This window comes from Colias eurytheme, chromosome 30 (assembly GCF_061535395.1).
Source record: "Colias eurytheme isolate Ceu_HAF_F1 chromosome 30, ilColEury1 Martin Lab GWU primary, whole genome shotgun sequence".
NCBI classification, from domain to species: Eukaryota; Metazoa; Arthropoda; class Insecta; order Lepidoptera; family Pieridae; genus Colias; species Colias eurytheme.
This window is the reverse complement of record NC_143009.1, coordinates 2,606,426-2,631,655: the sequence shown is the minus strand read 5'-3', so window position 1 is coordinate 2,631,655 and position 25,230 is coordinate 2,606,426. Positions and strand designations below refer to the sequence as shown.

Genomic DNA, 25,230 nt, shown 5'->3' with positions numbered 1-25,230 from the left:
TAACTTTTTATCTTGTAAAACTATGTGTAACTAAAATAAATAAATAAACTATTCTTGAAAAAGTAAATAGCGTAATGGCCTTTATTTTTTTCTGTTGTATAAAATAATAAATAATGTTGTTATCTTGTTGGTATAGTCAATAAAAACCCAGGTGCACGTTTTACAAGAAAAACTTTATTAAGATGAAAAATATACGTGTTACACGAGCAATGTCCGCAGAGAAGAGGAAGTACAAAACAAAATGTTGCCATTACATGAAAAGTGACCACAGATTATTGAAGGCGCAAATTTATTACAACACTCCTCCTAAATTAATGCCTTCAGAATGCAACAATTTTACAATTTTACAGAAATTTAACTTTTACTGTTAAAAACAAACACATTATAATTATTACACGGTACACAAAAGTTTACATTTACTGCATAGCTCTCATTTAACGTTTGCTACAATACTCAACAATCTTAACTTCATACAAAACAAATAAAAGAAACAACTTAACATTTTCAAAAAGAAAACTAATAACTTAACACTTGATATTTGTTAGAATTCTAACAGACAGTTTACAGAAACAGTTTTACCTTTTATACACAGAAATACATGAAATTAATAAAAATAAACAAAGTTTACATTGGCTTATACAATATAAATAATCAAGTGTTACTGGTTACAATATTGAATTCCAATTTTGTCTCTCAGATAACTAAATTTTACTTTAGACAGTGGTTTGGTAAAGATATCAGCAAGTTGCTCATCGCTACATACATAGTTTAAATCTATAACTTTACTATAATATTTCTCTTTAATAAAATGAAATTTAATATCTATATGCTTACATCTTTTATGAAAGTTTATGTTTTTTATTACACTTATGGCGCTTTGGTTGTCTAAGTTCAAACATACTGATTTTTGATTAAATTCACCTATATCACATAACAATTGCTTAACCCACATAGCCTCTTTGGTCGCAGCGCAGGCTGCCATGAATTCAGCCTCGGTAGTGGAGAGGGCAACTGTCTGCTGCCTTTGAGAAGCCCATGTGACTGCTCCTCCATTCCTCATAAAGACATATCCCGTGACTGAACGTCTAGTGCTGGGGTCGTTTGCATAATCGGCATCACTATAGCCAATGATTGTGTTAGGTTCAGACATTGGAGTGTAACATAGACCGTAATCTTTAGTCTCTTTTAAATATTTAAAGATTTTCTTAACAGCGCTCCAATGGTCTTTGTCATAAGAATTTAAAAAACGGCTTACCAAACTCACAGCATATGAAATGTCAGGTCGGCTTACTGTAGCTAGATGCATCAATGAACCAACCGCCTCTCGATATGGAATGTTCTTTTCATTTTCCCCTTCTCCTTTTTCTAGTTTTAAATGTGGATCAACTGGAATGCTGTTGGGATTACAATTATATAAATTAAATTTGTTTAATAACTTTTCAATATAACTTGACTGATGTATGAAAATATACTTGTCACTTTTCTCTATTTCCATACCCACAAAGTTTCTGAGTGAGCAAGTTTTAATTTCAAATATTGATTGTAAATCATTAATCAACTCCTTTAATGTTGATTCATCTTTTGAAAATAATAATCCATCATCAACATACAGACATAGGTAACATTTTTCTCCATTGATAGTGCCAATATACACACATTGATCAGCTTTACTATTTACTAGTCCAAATTTCTTTAAAACAGTATCAAATTTAGAGTTCCAGCATCTGGAAGCCTGCTTTAAGCCATATAAAGATTTATTAAGCTTACATACCTTGTTTGCATCATAGGTTAAGCCCTCTGGTATGGTCATGTATATGTCTTCTTCAAGCTCACCATACAGGAATGCTGTTTTAACATCTAGCTGTATTATCTGAAGATTCTGTTGGACAGATTCTGAAAGTAAAATACGTATGGAATCATACCTGACTGTCGGAGAGAATGTTTCCTGGTAATCGATACCTTTTGTCTGTGAATATCCTTTGGCACAAAGCCTTGACTTAAGTCGTGGACCTGTAGTTTCCTCTTTAATGCGAAATACCCATTTACAACCAATTATTTTCATATCAGGGGTTTTATCCACTAAAGTCCATGTGTTATTTTGTTGATGAGAATAAAGTTCTTCGTTAATTGACTTTATCCATTTAGCAGCATCAACAGAATTAATTGCTTTTTCATAATTATAAGAACTTCATAATCTGGTTGATCTCCATAGCACAGGTAAGAGCTTTCACTTTTATTTTTAATATTTAAACAGATATATTATCATCCGACGAGTCATATTCAATTTCTTCTACATTCTGAGTTTTATTTAAACTTTTATTTGTGGCTGATTCAATAGGCACATAATCTCTTTTCACTGTTGATTCTAAGAATATAGCGTCTCTGCTTTTAATTGATTTTCTTGTATTAGACGCTATAAATCTGTATCCAGTACACATCTCTTCTGGTGTTTTATAAGATAGCGATCTTGTCGGAGAGCGATTAACCAGGTACTCAGCTGTGTACGTTTGGACAACTGTTGGTCTGCGGACAGCTGTAATTGGTCTACGGACAGCTGTTGGTCTACGGACAGCTGTTGGTCTACGGACAGCTGTTGGTCTACGGACAGCTGTTGATCTGCGGACAGCTGTTGGTCTTCGGACAGCTGTTGGTCTACGGACAGCTGTTGATCTGCGGACAGCTGTTGGTCTACGGACAGCTGTTGATCTGCGGACAGCTGTTGATCTACGGACATCTGTTGGTCTTCGGACAGATGTTTGTCTGCGGACAGCTGTTGGTCTACGGACAGCTGTTGATCTTCGGACAGCTGTTGGTCTGCGGACAGCTGTTGATCTACGGACATCTGTTGGTCTTCGGACAGATGTTGGTCTGCGGACAGCTGTTGGTCTACGGACAGCTGTTGATCTTCGGACAGCTGTTGGTCTGCGGACATTACTCAGTGCAACACATATATTTTTCATCGTCTGAAAGTTCAACTGACCCATTCTCTGGTGCCACAGGTAAGTATCTTGCTTGATTACATCAGATATGCATGCATAGCCACCAGGCATATTTAGGCGATACATATTATTAATCAAATTTGCTGTAGCTATGATAACATTTTTATTGTTCAGTATAGCACAACCATTCTTATTAAATCTTACTTGGCCACCATTGTTAACAATTTGACTGACAGAAAGCAGGTTTGTAGTGAGTTCAGGTACATATAAAACATTTGTAAATATTATTTCATTTTCATGGCCTCTATCGTTAAAAACACTCAAGCTAATTTTTCCTGAGCTTTGAACAGGTAGTGTTTTGTTGTTTGCAACTTTAATTGATTTAATATTTGAAGTATATTCCTCTATGAATAAGTTTTTATGTTTTGTCATATGTGCAGAAGCGCCAGAATCAATATACCAGTAATCAGAGCACTCAGAAGATGCTATAAATACAGCAGCATATGATGACCTGCTAGTCGGTTTATAAGAAATCTTCCGATCATTATTTACTGTATTTGATTTACACTCAGGACTTTTATGACCATATTTGTTGCATGTATAGCTGCGGGGGCCTTTAGAATTTCTTTTACATTTATTATTAAATCTCTGACTTGAAGCAAAAGCTCTATCACTATTTGATTGTTTGACATCCTGTAATAATTTTGATTTGACGGAGTCTGATGAAATTTTCATGCCTGAACTTTCTATAGCTATAATCATTGGTTTATAAGTTTCAGGTAGACCGGAAAGCAGCATGGTGCCGAGCCACTCATCATCTACTTGAAAACCAATATTTCTTAATTTATGAGCAGTAGTCATAATTTTACTCACGTATTCCTCAACGTTCGGACATCCCTCAAGCGTTGTGTTACATAAGTCACGTAGAAGACCAACTCGCCGTGTCAGCCCGGAGTCATCGAAGACACGAGACAAATTTTCCCAGACTTCTTTCGCAGTTTTAGCTTCTTGTATGTGCACATAATTTACCGGATCAACTAAAAGAATGATCTTTGATCTTGCTTTTGTATCTTTTCTCTTGTCCAATGTCTGATCATCCACAATGCAGTCCCACAGTTCTTCGTGTTGAAGATATGTTTGGACAGCAAAACGCCATGTGGCGTAATTATCGCGGCCTGTTAATTTCTCAATTAATGCCAATGTGTTTGACGACATACTGATATTGTTGTTGAAAGAACTTTACCACGAATCTTTACACTTCAGAACACGTGGCGTGACCGGTACAATTATTGTTACTTTTTCTTCGTAGGTTTTTATACTGATTGACTATATTTTGTTTCGTAGCCTGGGCCCATAACCTGTTGTTATCTTGTTGGTATAGTCAATAAAAACCCAGGTGCACGTTTTACAAGAAAAACTTTATTAAGATGAAAAATATACGTGTTACACGAGCAATGTCCGCAGAGAAGAGGAAGTACAAAACAAAATGTTGCCATTACATGAAAAGTGACCACAGATTATTGAAGGCGCAAATTTATTACAACAAATAATTTATTATACTACATTTCTACAGTCAAAGTTATATATACTTGAAAAATTTAAACAATGTTATAACCCCTTTTATTAGATCTATACGCTTGAAAAAATTAGTCCTTTTTCAGTAGCAAAATGTACAATTTATTTAAGACTAGCGGTCCGCCCCGGCTTCGCCCGTGGTACATATTTACGTTTTCTCTACATAAGAACCATCCTCGTACTTCAAGGAATATAATAAAAAAAGAATTATCGAAATCGGTTCAGCCGTTCTCGAGTTATGCGCTTACCAACACATTTTGCGATTCATTTTTATATACATACTAGAGGTCCGCCCCGGCTTCGCCCGTGGTACATATTTCGCAATAAAAGGTAGCCTATGTCCTTTCTCGGGTATCAAAATATCTCCATACCAAATTTCATGCAAATTGGTATGGAGATATAAGATTTAAGACGCAATCAGAAGAAATAATATTCATATGCGGCATATTCTGAAAACCGCAACTACTAGCAAGGGAATCAAAACCTACGGGTCAAAAGTTAAGTGGACTTGGTTAAAAGCAAGGTTTTACAGCACAGATAAAGAAAAATTCACTAAAAACACTAGAAGTTAAAACATAATAAAAAGTAGGTTTGTTCGGAGTCCTTGAAGCGCGAATCGTATTGAGGTTCAAAACTATAAAAAAACATTCTTCCAGTTTTAAAGAAATAACCCCAAAATATGTGTAAAAACATCTTTGGACTATCTGGGTTTCAAAAATGACAACTCCCGTGTTGTCGTTCATTTTGAAATTGTGAGACGACAGAAAAACAAAATAAAAACAGAATCAAACATAATATATGCCAACGCAATCAAAAGATACAACCGTTTATGCTGCAAATTTTCGTAATTTTCGACATTTGCAAGGTTATAAAAACTTACAATAGCAACGTCTTATAGCACAGATAAAGAATTCTAAAATATGAATTAAAAGATACCTACAGCATAATTAAAAAAATAAGTTTGTACGAAGCCCTCGGTGCGCGAGTCCGACTCGCACTTGGCCGGTTTTTTATTTTTTCAGAAACATAATATGGTTCCCCAATAAAAAATAATATGTTGCATTTGTATTAAGGTAAGAATATGTTGTACAATTAATGTGTTAAATTTCTTTTCCAGTTTGTCCTACACAAATTACATAGTAACATAGTCACTTTGTCCTATATATAGGTCATAGTGAAAACCATTGTTCCCGATGTAGGTTTTTTTTACTATTTTTCCAGCATATAATATACACTTTTAACCATAATATACTAAAATTAAAGGAATTCCATAGAGGTTACGGACTATAATTTGTATAGTTGATTATATCGTATTAAACCTGAGGACAATAAATACCACAAAAACGATACCCATCAATATAAACGAAACATATGTATGAAGACGAACAATTAAATTTTTCAATTTCATACAATATGCGAACATCCTGTACGCGAATTTTACGGGGAAATTATTGTCGGTTCTGAATTGAAAACGAAATATCTTTAAAATGGAACACAGTATCAAATTTTGAATTATATTATAAAAATCTTCATAAAATTTCTTGTAAAATGATGTAAAAAACAAATAAAATATTAAAAATAAAATACGATTAACCAGGGGTCAAAAACTAAGCAACGTACAGTGAAATGGTAGATACATATTTGGAGCCATTATTTGTGGTATAATTATTGGTAATTTTCATTATTTCGGCACATAAACATTAGGATATATAGTGAATAATAATAAAAAGAACAATAAATACTTACCGTTTATCAACTTTCCGCAAAATTTTACATTTTTTAAAACTTTAAAATTTAAAAGTTACTCGACTAAAGTATGACATAATTACTGTTATATTTCGAATATTTATCGGTCAAATTATTAAGTGATGGACTTTAAATATTCAGTAATTCATAAGCTATCAAATAAATAGTCGTTTATGCAGATTTGAACTATATTTGCGTTACAATGAGCTAATTTCCAACCGGCGATGATTTGGCACAGATCTGTGCCACGACAGACAACGGGTACAAAATTTTTGGCTCAGATCTGTGTTCCGACAGACGAGGGTTTAAATCAAAAACAATTAATTTCACAGACATTGCTCTAGAAACAGAAGTAGTATCGGACGAAATAACCGACTGCGCACGCAAAAAGAAGTGCGTCAACGAATCGTGTCCGAACAATACAAATGTATACTATGTGGCTGATAACAGCACTATGAGTTTCTATGAGGCAAAGAAGAATCGATTTTATGTGTGTGCTACTTGTGCTGATGTTGTAGTGATGCGAAATGCTGTAAGTATATGTATTTATATTAAATACTAGCATTTCGTCTTGGTTTTGCCCGTGGTACATACATAGCCTATAGCACTCGGGGATCACGAACGTATCCAATGGTGAAAGAATTTTTGAAATCGGCTCAGTAGTTCCAGAGATAAGCGCGTTCAAACAAACTCGTCAGATTTATATTATATGTATAGATAGTATTGGTTAAATCATTGATAGCCAGGGCACTTTATTAAATGGCACCGTTAATTAACTTCCTAAATGATATCCAGCTATGATATTTAAGAATTTGCCTAGGCAAGTTATTAAACTTGAAGATTTTTTTTAAGAATAGTATTTGAATGTACCAATTTTTTTTGGAACAAAAAAAATGAATTCAAATGCTGATCTCATAAAATTCCACTAAATGATAAATAAATTACTATTTTTCTGAATTCAAACATATTTTTTTACAGAAACTAATCGAAGGCATACGCAATTTCGAAGACCTCCTATCCCTAGATTTGGGGAAAGACTGCAAGGATCCTATCGAAGTGTTGGACTCGGATTCTGATGATGAAGTGGACCCTGAGGGTGTGGAAACCGAGCTGGTGGGGGAAAAAGGCGCTAAGTTAGTATGAATTATGTTTATCTAATATAAATCCATACTAATATTATAAATGCGAAAGTAACTCTGTCTGTCTGACTGTTACTCAATCACGCCTTAACTACTGAACCAATTTGCATGAAATTTGGTATAGAGATATTTTGATACCCGAGAAAGGACATACGAGGCTACTTTTTACCTCGGGAAATAGGATAGTTTTTATCCCGGAAATCCCACGGGATCGGGAACTATGCGGGTTTTTCTTTGATTGTGCGGGCGAAGCCGCGGGTGGAAAGCTAGTATGTATATAATTAAGTTTAAGTTTCCGCCCGTGTTTTCAAAGATAATCCCGCATAGTTCCCGTTCCTGTGGGATTTCTGGGATAAAACCTATCGTATGTGCTTTTCATTCTTCAAACTACGTATATATATCTACTAAATTTCACCGAAATCGGTTCGGTGGTGCAATAAGCATTTTCTTAATTTTATATAAAAAAAATCTTGAGTTTTTCTTTGAATAAGTCCTTCCCCTGACAATAACGAACACTTCACACTAAAAAATATCGGAATCGGTTCAGCCGTTCACGAGGATGGCATTTGCTTTTTGACGTGACAACGTCTTATAATTCGATAAAGCCGGCTGCACGCACGAAAAAACATGACTCATGCGGCGTTACCTCGCTCTGAGGCGTTCCGTGTAAGGCTTGAAGTGCAAGCGAGAGCGCGGAACGAGCGACAAAGAAGCACAATCGGACGTTGTCACGTTCAACTATCGTCAGTAAACCGACTTTACAGACAATTAATTGAAGTGAAACTTCTTTATCGGGGTTGGAAAAAAATTTAGTGTAACATTTTTCCGTTACGTGCCATCTTGTTTTTATCCCTACCACGCGTGATTGACGTATTTCTGTACTTAAAGGTGCATATAGTAAATTATTTTTTGAAAAATATGGTCATAAAGAAGTTTCACTTCTTACGTGTGTACACTAGTACACGCACGTATTTTGTTTTTTTTTTCAGATTATTAGAAGAACAATTAGCAGATATGATCAACGCAACGTGGGATAAATTCAAAATGGATTCCCGTTTGCTCGATACCGTCGATGAGTTGAAGAAGCAAATGGCTGATTTGGAAAGTAAGAAAATACTACATTATTTATTATAATAGAAATATTTTTAGGTTCGTCTGTATGTTTATATGTTGGTCGTAAATGACTGGTCCAATTTTGATGAAAATTTTACACTTTGTAGATTTAGATAAACAATTATACGATCCAGAGGATCGTTTTATAAGTAACCTAACTTAATTTTAAAAATTATTTCACAGGCGAAGGCATGCAAGTAGACGCCATGCTAAAAGAATGTCAAGCGTCTACAGACAAGCTAAGAAATGAATTATACACCACATTCCAACCGGAAATACAGGAATTACCAGCTTTGTGTATATTCGACACTCCGCAGAGCACCGTGAGTATACTACTTTACTACCAAAGTACTACTTTACTACATCCTACTAACTATTTCTTCCTAACTACTTTCTACCTCGTATTTTCCTACTATCCTACTGTCCTACTGTTTTTTATACTACTTAGCTACTAACTACCTACATAACTTACTACTTCATAACGTAAATTAAAAAATGAATCATACGCCACATTCCAACCGGAAATACAGGAATTGCCTGCCCAGTTTAATGTAGACACTTCGCAGTTTCAGGGAAAATACTACTTTTAACTACTTTCTCCTACTAACTACTTTCTACTCTCCTACCAACCTATTTTACTACTTTAAGGATAGCTAGATAATATCTATTACTTAAAAATGTCTTTAAAAAAAGCCAAAGCATTTATATAATATATTTGATATATTTTCCTTTCAGTATGCTACCTTGGAGACTTTGCCTAATCAAGAGGTATGTTATTTTTTATTAATGTAATTAAAGTTAGATGTTTTAGGGCCGATTTTTTAATGCTTGGATAAAACTTATCCGTCCAATAAAGTATTACACGATAATATTAAAATGTCACCTAAACTGTCAAATACGGGCAATTAGAATACGTTTTTAAAATGGTAGTTTTATACATTATTCGACGAATAAGTTTTATCCCAGCATTGAAAAATCGGCCCTTAATTTACAAGTGTCTATATGTGGTTCGTAAATAAAACTAATTTAATAATGTACATATTATTTTAAAACTGTAAAATTGAATATGGTTGTTCTCAATCTTCAGTGTTTTATCTAATATAGATCATAAAAAATGTTTTAAATATTTGACATGCTAACATTTACCTATACTTACATAATGATAAAAACTGAAAATACAACTTATAGACTTCATACTACCATATCTTCTAAATTCCGCAAAAATTTGGAATTCCAACTAGTTTTATTTTTATATTTGTCTTTGTAACTGTCTATTATATGTATTTATATTCTAAGCTTAATTTTATCTGATTATTTTTCGTCAGATTTAAAAAAATCATATTTCAATATACTTACCTCCAATATATTTTTATTTTTTTGTATCAGGTATCACGTAATTTAAAACGTCGTATGTCTTCAAGTAGCGAATCGTCGTCGAAACGCGCGGCCATACCGCTTCGATATACATCGATTACTGGAGAAACGCAAGGACAGAAAGTTAGTTTTTATTTCATTTAAGAATAAACAACTATACACACAATCAAATTGTCCGCAGCTAAACTCTGCCACACGTTGCCTACTTGTTTTAGGCAGAGTTTATTAATGTGCAATACAATAGACTTTGAACATTACTGACACGAAATAAGGTTCTAAATTCGGCGTTTAGATATTTTGGACGACATAGATTGTGAGTCTGTGTTTATAGTACTACATTGGTTTATTTATATTGATCACTTCAATGTGACCTAATAAGTTTTCTTAAGCAATAAAGATTCAATAATAAAAATTATAGTGTACAACTAAAATATTTTCTTTATATGATCACTAATATATTGTTAAAGAGAAATTATGAATTTTGTTTCAAAGTTTATCAACAACAAATTTAAACGTTTCAGGATGATGCTTCAGCAGATAAATCTGAAGATGATGTAAGTATTAATTCAAATGATAACTTACCTTTAATATTTTTTGTTTGTCTTGATGAATGAAAACTTCTTTCATGCGTTTGTTTTTAAAAATAACTTAATTGTGATATATAATACTTATTCTGAAATATTTAACTAGCCGCTCGCATTTATATTGCTTAAGTTTATTCAAAAGAAAAAACAATAAATATAGCATATGCCATTTAAAAAATAATATAGATTTTGATTGTTGGAATGTGTCGAATTTAATATAAAATATTTTGGTGTAGTTTCCTATGGAAGTCGATTCTAGAACATTTTTTTTTTGTATTGTATTATTTTTATCGTAAATTATTATTTTATGGACCCTGTTAGTAGTAGTGGACCCCGATAGTGTAGAGGGCATAAATGTCTATGATCGGCCGTCATTGTATGTTTATTCATAATCGCCGTAATGGCGGCAAACATCGACGATCATTTGTTGGGCCAACGCTGCCCATTGTGTGTTTTGTTTTGAATGTATATTACGTATGAATGTTGTGGGTGGATGAATCTTAATTAGAAGAAAAAAGGAATAATTTTTTCCTTTCTTCCTTTATAACACAATGAACATAATGGAGCTTTTCAACATTCCAGAACACGGACATATCCGTGGTAAAACTATCAGCGGAAGTTGCCCCGGCAGACTTGCCCCCGCCCGGGAACATTGTCCGAGCTGTATTGCGTCCCGGGATGGATGTATACGCGAAGAGGAAGGAATTGCGCTCTTGGGGCAAAGCGGTTATTATTGAAGTGGGGTGCGCTTCGGTAAGTAACTATGGGTAAAAGAGGGGGGTTTGTATAGATATTTATCGAGGTAAAGGGTAAAAACTCGATGGTTAGTAAGTTTATTAAGAAAATTACGTCAAATGGATGTTTTAAGTAAATAGTGTATTTTATAGGAGAGGGGGTACTTTGTAGGTGAAATTAGCAAGAAACTTTGTTTTGTAAGTTTCTTTAGGGCCGATTTTTCAATCCTTGGATAAAACTTACCCGTCCAATAAAGTATTACACGATAATATTAAAATGTCACGTAAACTGTCAAAATATACGGGCAATAAGAATACATTTTTGAAATGGTAGTTTAAAACGTTATTCGACGAATAAATTTTATCCACGAATTGAAAAATCAGCCCTTAGAAAGAAAAATAGGTTAGAAGTTTTCTAATAAATAGTGTTAGGAAGAGGTAAGACGTGCTGATAGCAAGACATTCAATTACGAAGGTGATTTAAGTAAAAACGATTCACTTTATTATACATATTACTAGCGGTCCGCCCCGGCTTCACCCGTGGTACATATTTCGCAATCAAAAGTAGCCTATGTCCTTTCTCGGGTATCAAAATATCTCTATACCAAATTTCATGCAAATTGGTTTAGTAGTTTAGGCGTGATTGAGTAACAGACAGACAGACAGAGTTACTTTCGCATTTATAATATTATATTATGGATTATTTCATATTTGTCTTAAGTAAATATTTACAAACATTAATTCCCTTCTGTTATAATATTGATGTAGAAATTAGAATGTAGATTAATACATTTAAAACTTATATTTATACCAAATTAAAAGATTAACAGTCTTTTCGATATTAAATAATATTAATTTCTATATATTATTATTTTTTCTTTACCAGTCGAACGTATACACGAACTGTCGTGTGAAATTCGAAGCGCCGCGGAATTTATACAAAAATCTCACCGCTCAGTGCTTAGCATATTACGAACCGGCTAATGCAAGAATGACTATTGGTAAGTTATTATAATATATCCAACTCAAACTCAAATATATTTATTCAATTAGACTTCTTCTAGAAGCACTTTTGAATCGTTCTTACATATTGTTAACATTTACCCCCGATTCAGAAAGCAGTTTCTATGGTGAAGAACTGGCAAGAAACTCCATAGTTGCTCTTTAAAAATTATATTCTACTATTATGTAAATAAATTGAACTATTATTGTAAAAAAGAACAAATCGTTATTGATCGCTTTTAATTTTGTTTAAAAAAACTTTTTTTATTAATTTTATTTTATCTTTTAGGTACTCGAGTAATAGCACTGTTCCAAGACACGAATCAAAAGCAGAAACGGCAAAAGAAAAACGACTGTTACTATGCAGGCGTGATCGCCGAAATACCTAATCCTGTTAATAATTATAGGTAAGTAAGAAGGATTAGAACAAAAAAGAGCGTGTGTGCCAAGCACACGTGTCAGAAGTGAAACTTCCTTTGCAAGATTCAAAGGTACCAAAATCGTCGCCTCACTATGGAGTATGGAGACCTTGAAATTTTACTCTCAACGCGCCTAAAGAAGTTTCACTTCAATAATCCGTAAAAATATTTTTGATATAAATTTTATCTACAGTTCTAAATATGACACATAATATATTTAATTAATCCTTTATAAATTAATGTTTATTCTGGGTTGCCTTATTACCGCTTTAGCGATACCTCTCACCTTAGTTTTATATTTTTTAGTGCAATAGTGGTTCCCTATATTTTCCCACAGTTACCTAGATATTTTTCGTTTTTTGGCAAAAAAAATGTTTTTTCCTACCAAAAATGACTAGATATTTTTCCTTTTTTATTATATTTGGTTGTTTTTATCCCTTATTCCACAGATATCTAATATTCTTCGACCACGGTTACGCCCAGTACGCTAAACACGCGAACACGCGGCTCGTGTGCGAATGTTCGTCCCTAGTTTGGGAGGAAGTGTATACCGCGTCTAAGGAATTCGTTCGGAAATATCTGAAGGATTATCCGGAAAGACCGATGGTCAGATTACACGCTGGACAGTCTATTAAGACTGAGTGGAGAGGTATTTATTTTAGCATATAAGTGTAGTCCCATGTCCCCTAGTGGGGTAAGGGGCAGATATAATAATATTATACATCTGTTTCACTGGTCGATTTTCTTTAGGGACAAGTAGGTGATCAGCCTTCTGTGTCCTGCCAGACCGAGACATTTGTTTTCTTCGTCTCCACCGGGAATCGAACCCAGGAGTTATAACATATAGTCATAGCAAATTTCGTAGAATAAGTTAGGCTTTCCGTTGAATTTAAATAATCACTAAAATAACCAAATTATAAGTTGTGTAAGTGTAGATTACGTAATAAATAATTATCTATTTAAAAGATATGTATTTTTCAATATTTTTTTGACAAAAGTGTTCTCTAGCTCGACGAAATCATTATTTACATTATATTACATCATGTGTTTTGCCCAACAAAATCGATATTTTTTTTACAAATTTAACGTCTTAGACGTATTGGAAAAACACTTGTTTCTTATCAGGCGAAAACGCGCACAAATGTCTGAACTGTTCAAAATAAGAAAAAAAAAAACTAACAAACAGTGTATACGAACAACGAAACGAAATATTCATAAATTTTAACAATATTTCAGGTAAATGGTGTCCATCGAAAGTGCTGAAAGTGGACGCTTCTCTTGTCCTAGTGCAATTCGGTAAAGACCTTCAGGACAGGTTGGAGTGGATATATCGAGGGTCGAATCGTTTGGAGCCGCTGTTCTTGGAGCAGCAAGCGGCTGAAAGGCACAGGACTAGGGCTTTGCCCCGAGCGCAGGCGCATTCTAGGGTAAGAATATGACTAAAAAGTCAGTTTTCTTGGAAAAATTTGCTCAGTTTCTATGCCAAAGTTGTTTGCTCCCAGGGTAAGAAAATGTATATAGAGTTGTTATTTGTTGATTTTGCGAAGTTTCACAGCAGTGAAGAGTAGCCTATACAGTTCTTTAGGCTTTTGACTGTCTCCGGACACAAAAATGGCACTAAAAAATGGCCACTACCTTAGTCTTACCTTACCAAGTCAGTTTTCTTGGAAAAATTTGCTTTTTTGCAATTTCTTTGACAAAATAGTCCACAGGGTGAAAAAATGCCTATAGAGTCTGTTTAGCCATGAAATAATTGAAGGGCTTGCTGATTTTGCGGCTTTTCATCGAGGTCAAAAGCTGCTTATATAATTCTTTAGGCTGGTAGCTGCCTCCGGACGTAAAAATAGTGTGTAAATAAGGCCGTTTTTTGTTCTTTCCCTACGACAGGTCATAATCTACCGAAAAATCAAGCGATAAATCGTAAGCAGTATCTAACGATGTTTATAATTTTACGTAAGTATACATACCTAGTATGTAGTATATAAATTAAATACTATTTTTTGTTCCAGACCAACATACCATACGTAGAGTACACGAGGTCAGACGAACAGATGAAGTCAAATGATTTGGCGCAACAAAAAGAAGTTATTAACGAGGTATGTATATGAGTTTGTTTATTTGTGAGTTTATTGAACGATGTTTAATTATTTAAAGCTTTTCACAATTAAATAGCTATATATTATTCAGTTTTCAACGTTTGAATGTCAATTTCAATAAAAAAGTAGCATATAAATAAAAAAATAGAATAAATTTTGATCACTAGCCGGGATTCGAACCCGCGTATTCCGACATGCTGGGGCGACGCCTCATCCCGCCAGAGCGATCGAATTTATTCTATTCTTTCAGTTGTATGTGTCTAAGGGACACACCGCGCCATCTACTGATATAAAAATTAACTATCTCAACGAATATGAAACATTATTTCAATGATAACAATATTGTAACGATGGTAGATCTTTGGCATTAATTATTTTCTTAAAAAAATTATATTTTAATGCCATTAAACCAAAATATCAAATTCAAAAAGTAGCATGCTGCATAATGTCAATAGATAATTGAAATAATACATCGTTAGAATTGAGATAAACAAAAAGAAACATGTCTCACGCTTGACCATTTCTTAAAATAGGAGATTCGTCGCCAACGTGCCGTAGCGAAGAAATCAACAACACAACCTTCACAAGCACCGCCTGTTTCTTCGAAATTGGACAATTTCACAAGTCGAGTTGTGGTGAGTTATTATTTCTTCGCTCTATCTAAAACTAAACATATTATAGGCTAGATATATAAATACACATTAAAATAAATAATGAAAGTTATCGAAATATAATTTTTAACGTAAACAGCGCCTTATAAATGTTCCATTAATCATATTTGGGACATATTGTATTTCGTAAAAATTACATGTAAAGTTTTAAACGTGATTTTTTATCTTTCGTGATACACATAAAGGGTATTTTATATTCTTTTCGACATTTATTATCTTCTGAATTTCTTTTTATAACTAGCTGTGCTCCGCGGTTTCGCCCGCATTGCTCCACTCCTGTTGGTCTTAGCGTGATGATATATAGCCTATAGCCTTCCTCGATGAATGGACTATCTAAGGGCGTGTCCACATGTACACGGCACGGCGCCGTCAACGCGCGACGAACGAAAACGAGCTTTATAATATTAGTATAGATATGTTTAGTCCGGGATCCATCGCCCATTTTTGCAAGTGATTACTATCAAGCTAATTTTTCGTGAGTAGCTTTATTTTGATGAGATGCCCAATATTTTCATGTACGAAACTCTCGATTGTGGTAGCTAGCAGAGGAAACAAGGATAAAATATTTTGATTTGATGGTTCTCAAATATTAATTACTAACTGAATGTTTTTTTTTGTTCAATCTCAAGATAATTATCTAAATTATTCGAAAAAATATTTGTCCTACAAAATCTATGGTTTGATCAAAGAGTCCCCCTTTCCAATGTGTATCGATAACGAAGTCATCATAAATGATTACTAACCAGCTGATTTTTTTATTTTCACTTATTTAATACTTATAGAATTCAACAGACATATTGTCCTACAAATTGCATAATAAATATTTGAGAACCGTGAACTCAAAAATTTTTATCCTTGTTACCTCTGTAAGCTACCACAATCGAGAGTTTCGTACATGAAATTATTGGGCATCTCATCAAAATAAAGCTACTCACGAAAAATTAGCTTGATAGTAATCACTTGCAAAAATGGGCGATGTATCCCGGACTAGTTCCATTGATCATATTTGGGACATCCTGTATTTCGTAAAAATTACATGTAAAGTTTCCATTTTGTATCTTCTGTAACACACATTAGTCCATACTTAATATTATAAATGCGAAAGTAACTCTGTCTGTCTGTCTGTTACTCAATCACGCCTTAACTACTGAACCAATTTGCATGAAATTTGGTATAGAGATATTTTGATATCCGAGAAAGGACATAGGCTACTTTTTACCCCGAGACATAGGATAGGTTTTATCCCGGAAATCCCATGGGAACGGGAACTATGCGGGTTTTTCTTTGACTGCGTGGGCGAAGCCGCGGGTGGATAGCTAGTATTTTATATTTTTTTCGACATCTTCATAGTTTTAACTTTCTATCCTACTACTATTATAAAGGCGAAAGTTTGTAAGTATGGATGTATGGATGTTTGTTACTCTTTCACGCAAATACTACTGAACCGATTACAATGAAATTTATCACACATATAGAAGGTAACTTGGATTAACACATAGGGTAGGTTTTATCCCGGAAATCCCACGGGAACGGGAACTATGCGTATTCTTTGACTGCGCGGGCGAAGCCGCGGGTGGAAAGCTAATATTTTATATTTTTTTCGACATCTTCATAGTTTTAACTTTCTATAATATATTTTTTCCAGTACTACACACCCAAGAACGCGGTCCGTCCGTACCGCATAACGAGCTCTCATACATGCAGTGTGTCGTGCAAACGCCGTGACGTATTGGCCTTACGAGATTTGCGCACATACAACCCGCTGGCAAAACCTCTGCTGAGCGGCTGGGAGAGGTTTGTTGTCGATAAACTCAAACTAAAAACATTTATTTATTCAATTAGACTTCTTATAAAATCACTTTTGAATCGTCATCTCACGACATCGTTAACTGATGAAAAATATCTAAACGTTTTTACATATAACCAGAGTATAAACATAGTTCACAGCGTCTTTTTTACTGTTTTAATTTGTTTCACCTTTTACGGGCCCACTGAAAATCAGTGCTGTGCTGGTGAAGGCACAGCAAAATACCAAAGGCTTTGTATTTCGTTTTGTTATATATTTGTTTGTTTTTTGGCTTTTGGCATAATATTTTTTTTGACGTGATAACGTTTTTAAAATCGTTTTAGTCGGGTGACATGTTCAGAAACTTGTGTCACACCAAAACCTCACGAGCGCGATCGCAGGTATAACGAGAGAGAGACGGACCGATCTCCCGTCTCATCTCGAGCGCTGCCACCAATAAGACGTTATCACGTAAACAACTCGATCGTAAACCTACTTCAAAAACAACCAATTTTTTTTCTTATTCTTTCTTTTAATGAATATTCTCCAAATACACAGGCAAATAGTCCGCTGGAAGGGCAACAAGTCTGTAATGTACCGAGCCCCGTGCGGGCGGCGCGTCCGCAACATGCGCGAGCTGCACAAGTACCTGCGCGCGGTCGGCTCCGATATGGGCGTGGATCTGTTCGACTTCAACCCGAACACGCACTGCCTGGCGGAGTTCGTGATTAATAAGTGTCTTATATCGAAGAAGGTGAGATGGGGATGTTTTCGAAAAAAATGTGGGTAGTTTGGTATGTTTTCGAAAAATATGTGAGTAGTTTGGGAAATTGTGAATTTTGGAGATAGATAAGTGTCGTATATCGAAGCAGGTGGGCAGTTTGGGAAAATTGCGAAATTTATATACGTCTAATTACGAAAACAGTGGGTAGTTTGAGATTTTGTGAATTTTGGAGATAGATAAGTGTCTTATATCGAAGATGGGTAGTTTGGGAAATTTATAAATGACTAATTAATAAAAATTGTGGGTAGTTTAAAAATTGTGAATATTATAAAGCTGAAGAGTTTGTTTGTTTGAACGCACTAATCTCAGGAACTACTGGTCCGATTTGAAAAATTCTTTCGGTGTTAGATAGCCCATTCATCGAGGAAGGCTATAAGCTATATATCATCATGCTAAGACCAACAGGAGCGGAGCAATGCGGGTGAAACCGCGGAGCACAGCTAGTATTGAATAAATCGCGTTTAAAAGACTTATTAATTTCTAACAGCCTAGTAGCCTAGCTCTTTACTAATAAAAAGTTAAACAATGGATCAATTTCTACCATTTTCTACCATAGCTGTGTCCTGCTCTTGCTCACATGAAACGTCAATCATAAAAACAAGACAAGTTATTACAATAACTTATCCATTGCATAGCGAATGGGTAACATTTTATTGAAGTTATACTTCTTTTGGCGCGATGGAGAAAAATGATGAGGAGTGAATTTTTACGATGCGCGCGCACACCGGCACCTAAACTTAACAGCATGAAGTTAGTTCTAGTTGGAATGAAAATTGATAACTATGTTCAAGTTGTATATTCTTGTATTTTTTCTATACGCCAAATAGGCCAGTGGAAATTAACATTAAATTCGCAAAGCACGATGTAGATTTGAATTTTTGGTATGTTGTTTGGATCAGTTAGGGTGATGTAAATCCCAATTTGCAACTTCGAAAAAGTTGTGCTCGCTGCGCACCACGTGATAAACTGCGAAAATTTTGGACTTTTTTCACTTTTTGGTCTAAAAGTCATAAACTATGCGTTTCCGACAAGTATGATTCAATACATAAATTAAGGTTATGAAATTTGCAACAATTTAAGCCTAACCGCAGCTCTCTAAACCTTATAACGACTAAACTGTGGCCATTCGAAGATGGTTCATTTTTCCCGAAATATTGAAATTTTTAGTTTTGCTCCCGTTTGAAGCAAAATATTGGCAAAAACCGCTCGTTCTATGAGAAGTTCGTATAATAAAGTTGTAGTGCATTTAATTTTCTTTCATAAGAACATAGAACAAAGTCTGTGAGACAAATATTTCACACACAATATCTGAAAAACAAAAAGAAGGTAGAAATAGATTTTTAAAGAATTGAAACTGAGAGCATATAAAATCATAAAAAGAATAATACTTTTTCATTTGCAGGATAGGTAATTAACAAAATTACAAAATTTGGGAAAGTAGGAAAAAAGATTATACGCAAATAATAAACTGCGAAAATTTTGGACTTTTTTCACTTTTTACCCGTCTGCCAAAGAAGGAGGGTAATGTTTTTCGAGTGTATGTAAGTATGTATGTATGTCTTTTCCTTTGTGACCACCTGTAGCCTAAACGGCTTGATGGGTTTTGATGTATGAGGTATCGTTAGATTTGTCTTGATTACGGGAGTGTCATAGGATACATTTTATCCTAAAAGTCCCACGGGATAAAGACATAATAATATTTTTTCTAAATTTCCCTTTAAAAAAATATGTATGCGTGTGCAGTCGGGTATTTTGTTTTTTTAATAATAATTGCTTGTTGCTCTAAAAGTCATAAACTATGCGTTTCCGACAAGTATCATTCAGTACATAAATTAAGGTTATTAAATTTGCAACAATTTAAGTCTAATTAAAGCTCTCTAAATCTTATAGCGACTAAACTGTGGCCATTCGAAGATGGTTCATTTTTCCCGAAATATTGAAATTTTTAGTTTTGCTCCTGTTTGAGCAAAATATTGGCAAAAACCGCTCGTTCTATGAGAAGGTCGTATAATAAAGTTGTAGTGCATTTAATTTTCTTTCATTAGAGCATAGAACAAAGTCTGTGAGACAAATAGTTCACTCACAATATCTGAAAAACAAAAAGAAGGTAGAAATAGATTTTTAAAGAATTGAAACAGAGGGCATATAAAATCATAAAAAGGATAATACTTTTTCATTTGCAGTATAGGTTATTAACAAAATTACAAAGCTAATTAAATTTGCAACAATTTAAGCCAAACCGCAGCTCTCTAAACCTTATAACAACTAAGCTGTGGCCTTTCAAAGATAGTCAGTTTTTCCCGAAAATTTCAAATTTTTAGTTTTGCTCCCGTTTGAACCAAAATATTGGCAAAAACCGCTCGTTCTATGAGAAAGTCGTATAATAAAGTTGTAGTGCATTTAATTTTCTTTCATTAGAGCATAGAACAAAGACTGTGAGACAAATAGTTCACTCACAATATCTGAAAAACAAAAAGAAGGTAGAAATAGATTTTTAAAGAATTGAAACTGAGGGCATATAAAATCATAAAAAGGATAATACTTTTTCATTTGCAGGATAGGTAATTAACAAAATTAAATTTTCTACAACTTTATTTTATGACCTTCTCATAGAACGAGCGGTTTTGCCAATATTTTGGTTCAAACGGGAGCAAAACTAAAAATTTGAAAATTTCGGGAAAAACTGACTATCTTTGAAAGGCCACAGCTTAGTTGTTATAAGGTTTAGAGAGCTACGGTTAGGCTTAAATTGTTGCAAATTTAATTATCTTTGTAATTTTGTTAATTACCTATCCTGCAAATGAAAAAGTATTATCCTTTTTATGATTTTATATGCCCTCAGTTTCAATTCTTTAAAAATCTATTTCTACCTTCTTTTTGTTTTTCAGATATTGTGAGTGAACTATTTTGTCTCACAGACTTTGTTCTATGCTCTAATGAAAGAAAATTAAATGCACTACAACTTTATTATACGACTTTCTCATAGAACGAGCGGTTTTTGCCAATATTTTGGTTCAAACGGGAGCAAAACTAAAAATTTCAATATTTCCGGAAAAATGAACCATCTTCGAATGGCCACAGTTTAGTCGTTATAAGGTTTAGAGAGCTGCGGTTAGGCTTAAATTGTTGCAAATTTAATAACCTTAATTTATGTACTGAATCATACTTGTCGGAAACGCATAGTTTATGACTTTTAGAGCAAAAAGTGAAAAAAGTCCAAAATTTTCGCAGTTTATCACGTGGTGCGCAGCGAGCACAACTTTTTCGAAGTTGCAAATTGGGATTTACATCACCCTAACTGATCCAAACAACATACCAAAAATTCAAATCTACATCGTGCTTTGCGAATTTAGGGTTTTTTAGTGTCGATTTCTACTGGCCTAAAAGAAGTATTTTAGATTATATTATAGTGTTTATTTTTTTCGTGTTGTATGTAGTGTATTTAGTAGGTTATGTATTATTATGTGTATGTATATTTATAAAATATGTAAGTAGTTTATTATATTTACGTAAGTATATTAGTTAATTTATATACTTATTTTATTTTATTTTTATTGTTATTATTGTATATATTGTTTTTATTAATTATATTTTAATGCTTAATTTATTAATTGAATTTGCGCCAAGTCGCGTTCTAGCATACATTCCTTACCAATCAGGGTTGCCTGGAAGAGATTGCTTTTAAGCAATAAGGCCGCCTTTTAGTACGTATGTGCCGTGTGTTTTCATTGTATCTTAATTGTAATTATAGAATAGCTTATTTATGTTTGGTATATTATGTACAATAAAGAATAAAGAAAGAAAGAAAGAAGTATAACTTCTAACGCGTGTACATACGTACACACTACACACACTCTTTTTATTAGTAAGACTGTAAATGTAAAACAGTGGAAAACACTTATTCCAGGATCTATCCCACGGCAAAGAAAACGTACCCGTGCCGTGTGTGAACTACTACGACGAGTCACTACCGGAGTTCTGTTCGTACAATACAGAGCGGACCCCCACCGCTGGGGTCCCACTGAATTTGGACCCGGAGTTCTTGTGCGGATGTGACTGTGAGGATGATTGTGCGGTGAGACAACACATAATCTTAATGTATATACATATAAATCTCGTGTCACAATGTTTGTCCTCAATGGACTCCTAAACCACTTAACCGATTATAATAAAATTCGCACACCATGTGCAGTTCGATCCAACTTGAGAGATAGGATAGTTTAAACATGTAGGTACCACGGGCGAAGCCGGGGCGGACCACTTGTAAATTATATACTAAACCCTTCCTTTTGAATCACTCTATATATTAAAAAAACCGTATCAAAATCCGTTGCGTAGTTTTAAAGATTTAAGCATATATAGGGACAGAGAAAGCGACTTTGTTTAATACTATGCAGTGATTAGTAGCACTATTATTTTTTTTACCCATTATTGTTTTATCTTTTAATTTATATAAAACTCGTGTCACAATATTTGTCCTCAATGGACTCCTAAACCACTTAACCGATTATAATAAAATTCGCACACCATGTGCAGTTCGATCCAACTTGAGAGATAGGATAGTTTTTATAAAAAAAAACGTAAACATGTAGGTACCACGGGCGAAGCCGGGGCGAACCGCTAGTATAATATATAATATTTAATAAATTGCAGGATAAAAGCAAATGCGCGTGTTGGAAAATGACTCTAGAAGGTGCTAGAACAATTGGCCTCGATGTGAAAAAAGTTGGCTACGTGTACAAGAGATTGCCGGAACAATTGCCGTCTGGTATATACGAGTGTAACTCCAGGTGAGGGTTGTTTGTTTGTTTGTTTGGCTGTACTGTGAAAAATTATATTTCTGAATAATAAGAATGTAAAAATAGGTAATTATATTACGTAAAAACGAAATTTGATTTTGTTTGCAACCTATAAAGTACTCAATTTCATTTTATTTATTTCGTTTTAAACCCTAATGACCCTGTGGAAATAACAAAAGTAGCCTAAGTTACAACTTATTACATCAGCTATCTGTCAATGTCTAACCATCCCAGAGATTATGCGGAACAAACAGACAGACAAAAATTGTTAAAATTACTACTTTGATATATGTAGAGATAAACTACGATAACATGGCGCGCCCCTCCAAAATTCAAAACGTTTGAAAGTATTTGTGAAAGTATTTACAATGCACCACCAAGATTCACAACGCATGTGTGCGTAATGAGACGGCCGTCAAACAAAAACAAATCCACGGATTTGTTGCTCGACTAGTCACGCTCTAATCGCTCATTATTGTTAGTAATGGCGCTGCACTGACGTATTCTATGAAAACGATACGTGCGTTGTCTTGGGCGCTCGGCAACTTATGATTAGTTGACCAACAAATCTGGACGTAAAGTACTAAAGACGAATACGTACAACTACATACAAACTCCTTCGTAAGGATGTCACTACACACATTGAAACAGTACAGGTATATTAAGAAGAGCTGGAACGTCAACACATTTACACATTGCACATGTTAGGCCGGGAGATACTGACACAAAATTTCGGGCCATTTGTAACAGGATGGCGGTCTAGAGGGGTCTTAGTACGCAATGACAAAAAGAAAAATGATGGTCAGAACGCTGGTGCCGGCGGACTAGTCGCGTGGGCGTTAGTCACACTCGTCGGATAAATAGCGAAAGTCCAACGATTTGTAACACAAAAATTTTAGAATTTACCGATAGCCCTTAAAAAAGATGTAGGCGGTAGTGTCATGCCATACAGTTACGATGTGACTTACAGTCCGCCATACCGACGTGAATGCGTTGATTTAAAAAAAAAACAATTCAACCATTTGTGCCGAGCTCACTTTTGCACAGGTAACCATCGTCGTGCAGCCATTTACTAAAATTGCCATGCGATACTTTTCGGACGATTCCAAATGGTCGCCATACCGCGGAAAAGTCAAACGATTTGTAAATCGTTTGACTTTCGCTATTTATCCGACGAGTTCGACTAACGCCCACGCGACTAGTCCGCCGGTACCAGAGTTCTGAGTTCTGACCATCATTTTTCTTTTAGTCATTGCGTAATAAGACCTCTGTAGAACCGCCATTCTGTTACAAATGACCCGAAATTTTGTGTCAGTATCTCCCGGCCTATGTATGTGTCATATTTTGCAATTGTTTATAAATACAGGGTGATGTAATTGGTGTAGTACGAATATCTAAAAATCTATGAAGAATTTTGTGATACAGTAAATGGAAGAATTATAGACTATTTTACAGTATTTAATAAAATCATTTAATTTTTTGTTCATTTTCATTAGAAATGTCAATTTTTCTCACCAAGGTGGAAATTTGGATGATAAGGATCTTGTTAGAAAAATATAAATTTTGACTAAAATCGGCATTTTTTTTTTCAAAAATTAAATAACTACATAATTAATAATCAGAGTTATCACATTATTAAAAAAAATAAGCCAAACTATACACAATTTTTACCTACTTGATGCAATCCTCAAAGATCTCAACCCAATAGAGTTACTATGGGGCATAATTAACGGGAAAGTAGCATCACAAAATGTGAACTTTAACTTGAAAACTATGTAAGAATTATTTAGAAAGGAAGCAAATGCTATTAGTCTGGATATGTTTAGTGAAGTTTGGAGAAAGACGCGAGAACATGAGGAAAAATATATTCAATTAGAACCAAAAGTAGATAATTACACTGACTCATTTATAATAACATTAAGAAATTCCGACAACGAAACATCGAGTTCTTCGAGCGATGAAAGTTACAGTGAAGTAGAAGATTACGATTATGATTAAATAGATTCTTCTTCTTCTCTATAGATACTGCTTTCTGAATTGGTGGTAAATGTTAAAACTGTTAAACTGTTATGACGATTCAAAAGTGCTTCTAGAAGAAGTCTAATAAAATTGTATAAATGTTTGAGTTTGAGTTTAAAACCAATAGTGTGAAAATTATACAATAAACATGTAACACATATTTGTTAGCGCGTATTGGTAGGTATTACGTACTTACTACAAATATAACATTTCTTAGATATCTTTACTCGACCAAAGTCAGGAATTTAATTATTATTTGATAATTGAATGATTATTAATACTTTTATCCAATTGATTATTATTAGAATAAATAATTAACTTCATCAATTGATTTACTTTTAAATTATAATTTTACAGGTAAATTATGAGAGCTTTCATAAGTAATTATATTTGCATATACATATCTACAACGCACCCATTTTACAATTCAAGTCTAAAATGAAACTAGAG

At 34.1% G+C, this 25,230-nt stretch overlaps 1 protein-coding gene across 1 annotated transcript in view; it reads left to right on the top strand.

Moving 5' to 3' along the window:
* egg (SET domain bifurcated histone lysine methyltransferase eggless) overlaps positions 1 to 25,230 on the top strand; it is a 40,342-nt gene that overhangs the window by 7,334 nt on the left and 7,778 nt on the right. The window contains exons 9-26 of the mRNA XM_090118612.1: positions 6,593 to 6,792; positions 7,239 to 7,393; positions 8,389 to 8,504; positions 8,696 to 8,835; positions 9,248 to 9,280; positions 9,899 to 10,009; positions 10,408 to 10,440; positions 11,053 to 11,223; positions 12,091 to 12,205; positions 12,496 to 12,613; positions 13,075 to 13,274; positions 13,862 to 14,052; positions 14,635 to 14,721; positions 15,255 to 15,356; positions 17,038 to 17,186; positions 17,737 to 17,932; positions 21,870 to 22,037; positions 22,616 to 22,752. Coding sequence (XP_089974738.1) covers positions 6,593 to 6,792; positions 7,239 to 7,393; positions 8,389 to 8,504; positions 8,696 to 8,835; positions 9,248 to 9,280; positions 9,899 to 10,009; positions 10,408 to 10,440; positions 11,053 to 11,223; positions 12,091 to 12,205; positions 12,496 to 12,613; positions 13,075 to 13,274; positions 13,862 to 14,052; positions 14,635 to 14,721; positions 15,255 to 15,356; positions 17,038 to 17,186; positions 17,737 to 17,932; positions 21,870 to 22,037; positions 22,616 to 22,752 — 2,422 coding nt within the window. The remainder of the gene's footprint in view (positions 1 to 6,592; positions 6,793 to 7,238; positions 7,394 to 8,388; positions 8,505 to 8,695; positions 8,836 to 9,247; positions 9,281 to 9,898; positions 10,010 to 10,407; positions 10,441 to 11,052; positions 11,224 to 12,090; positions 12,206 to 12,495; positions 12,614 to 13,074; positions 13,275 to 13,861; positions 14,053 to 14,634; positions 14,722 to 15,254; positions 15,357 to 17,037; positions 17,187 to 17,736; positions 17,933 to 21,869; positions 22,038 to 22,615; positions 22,753 to 25,230) is intronic.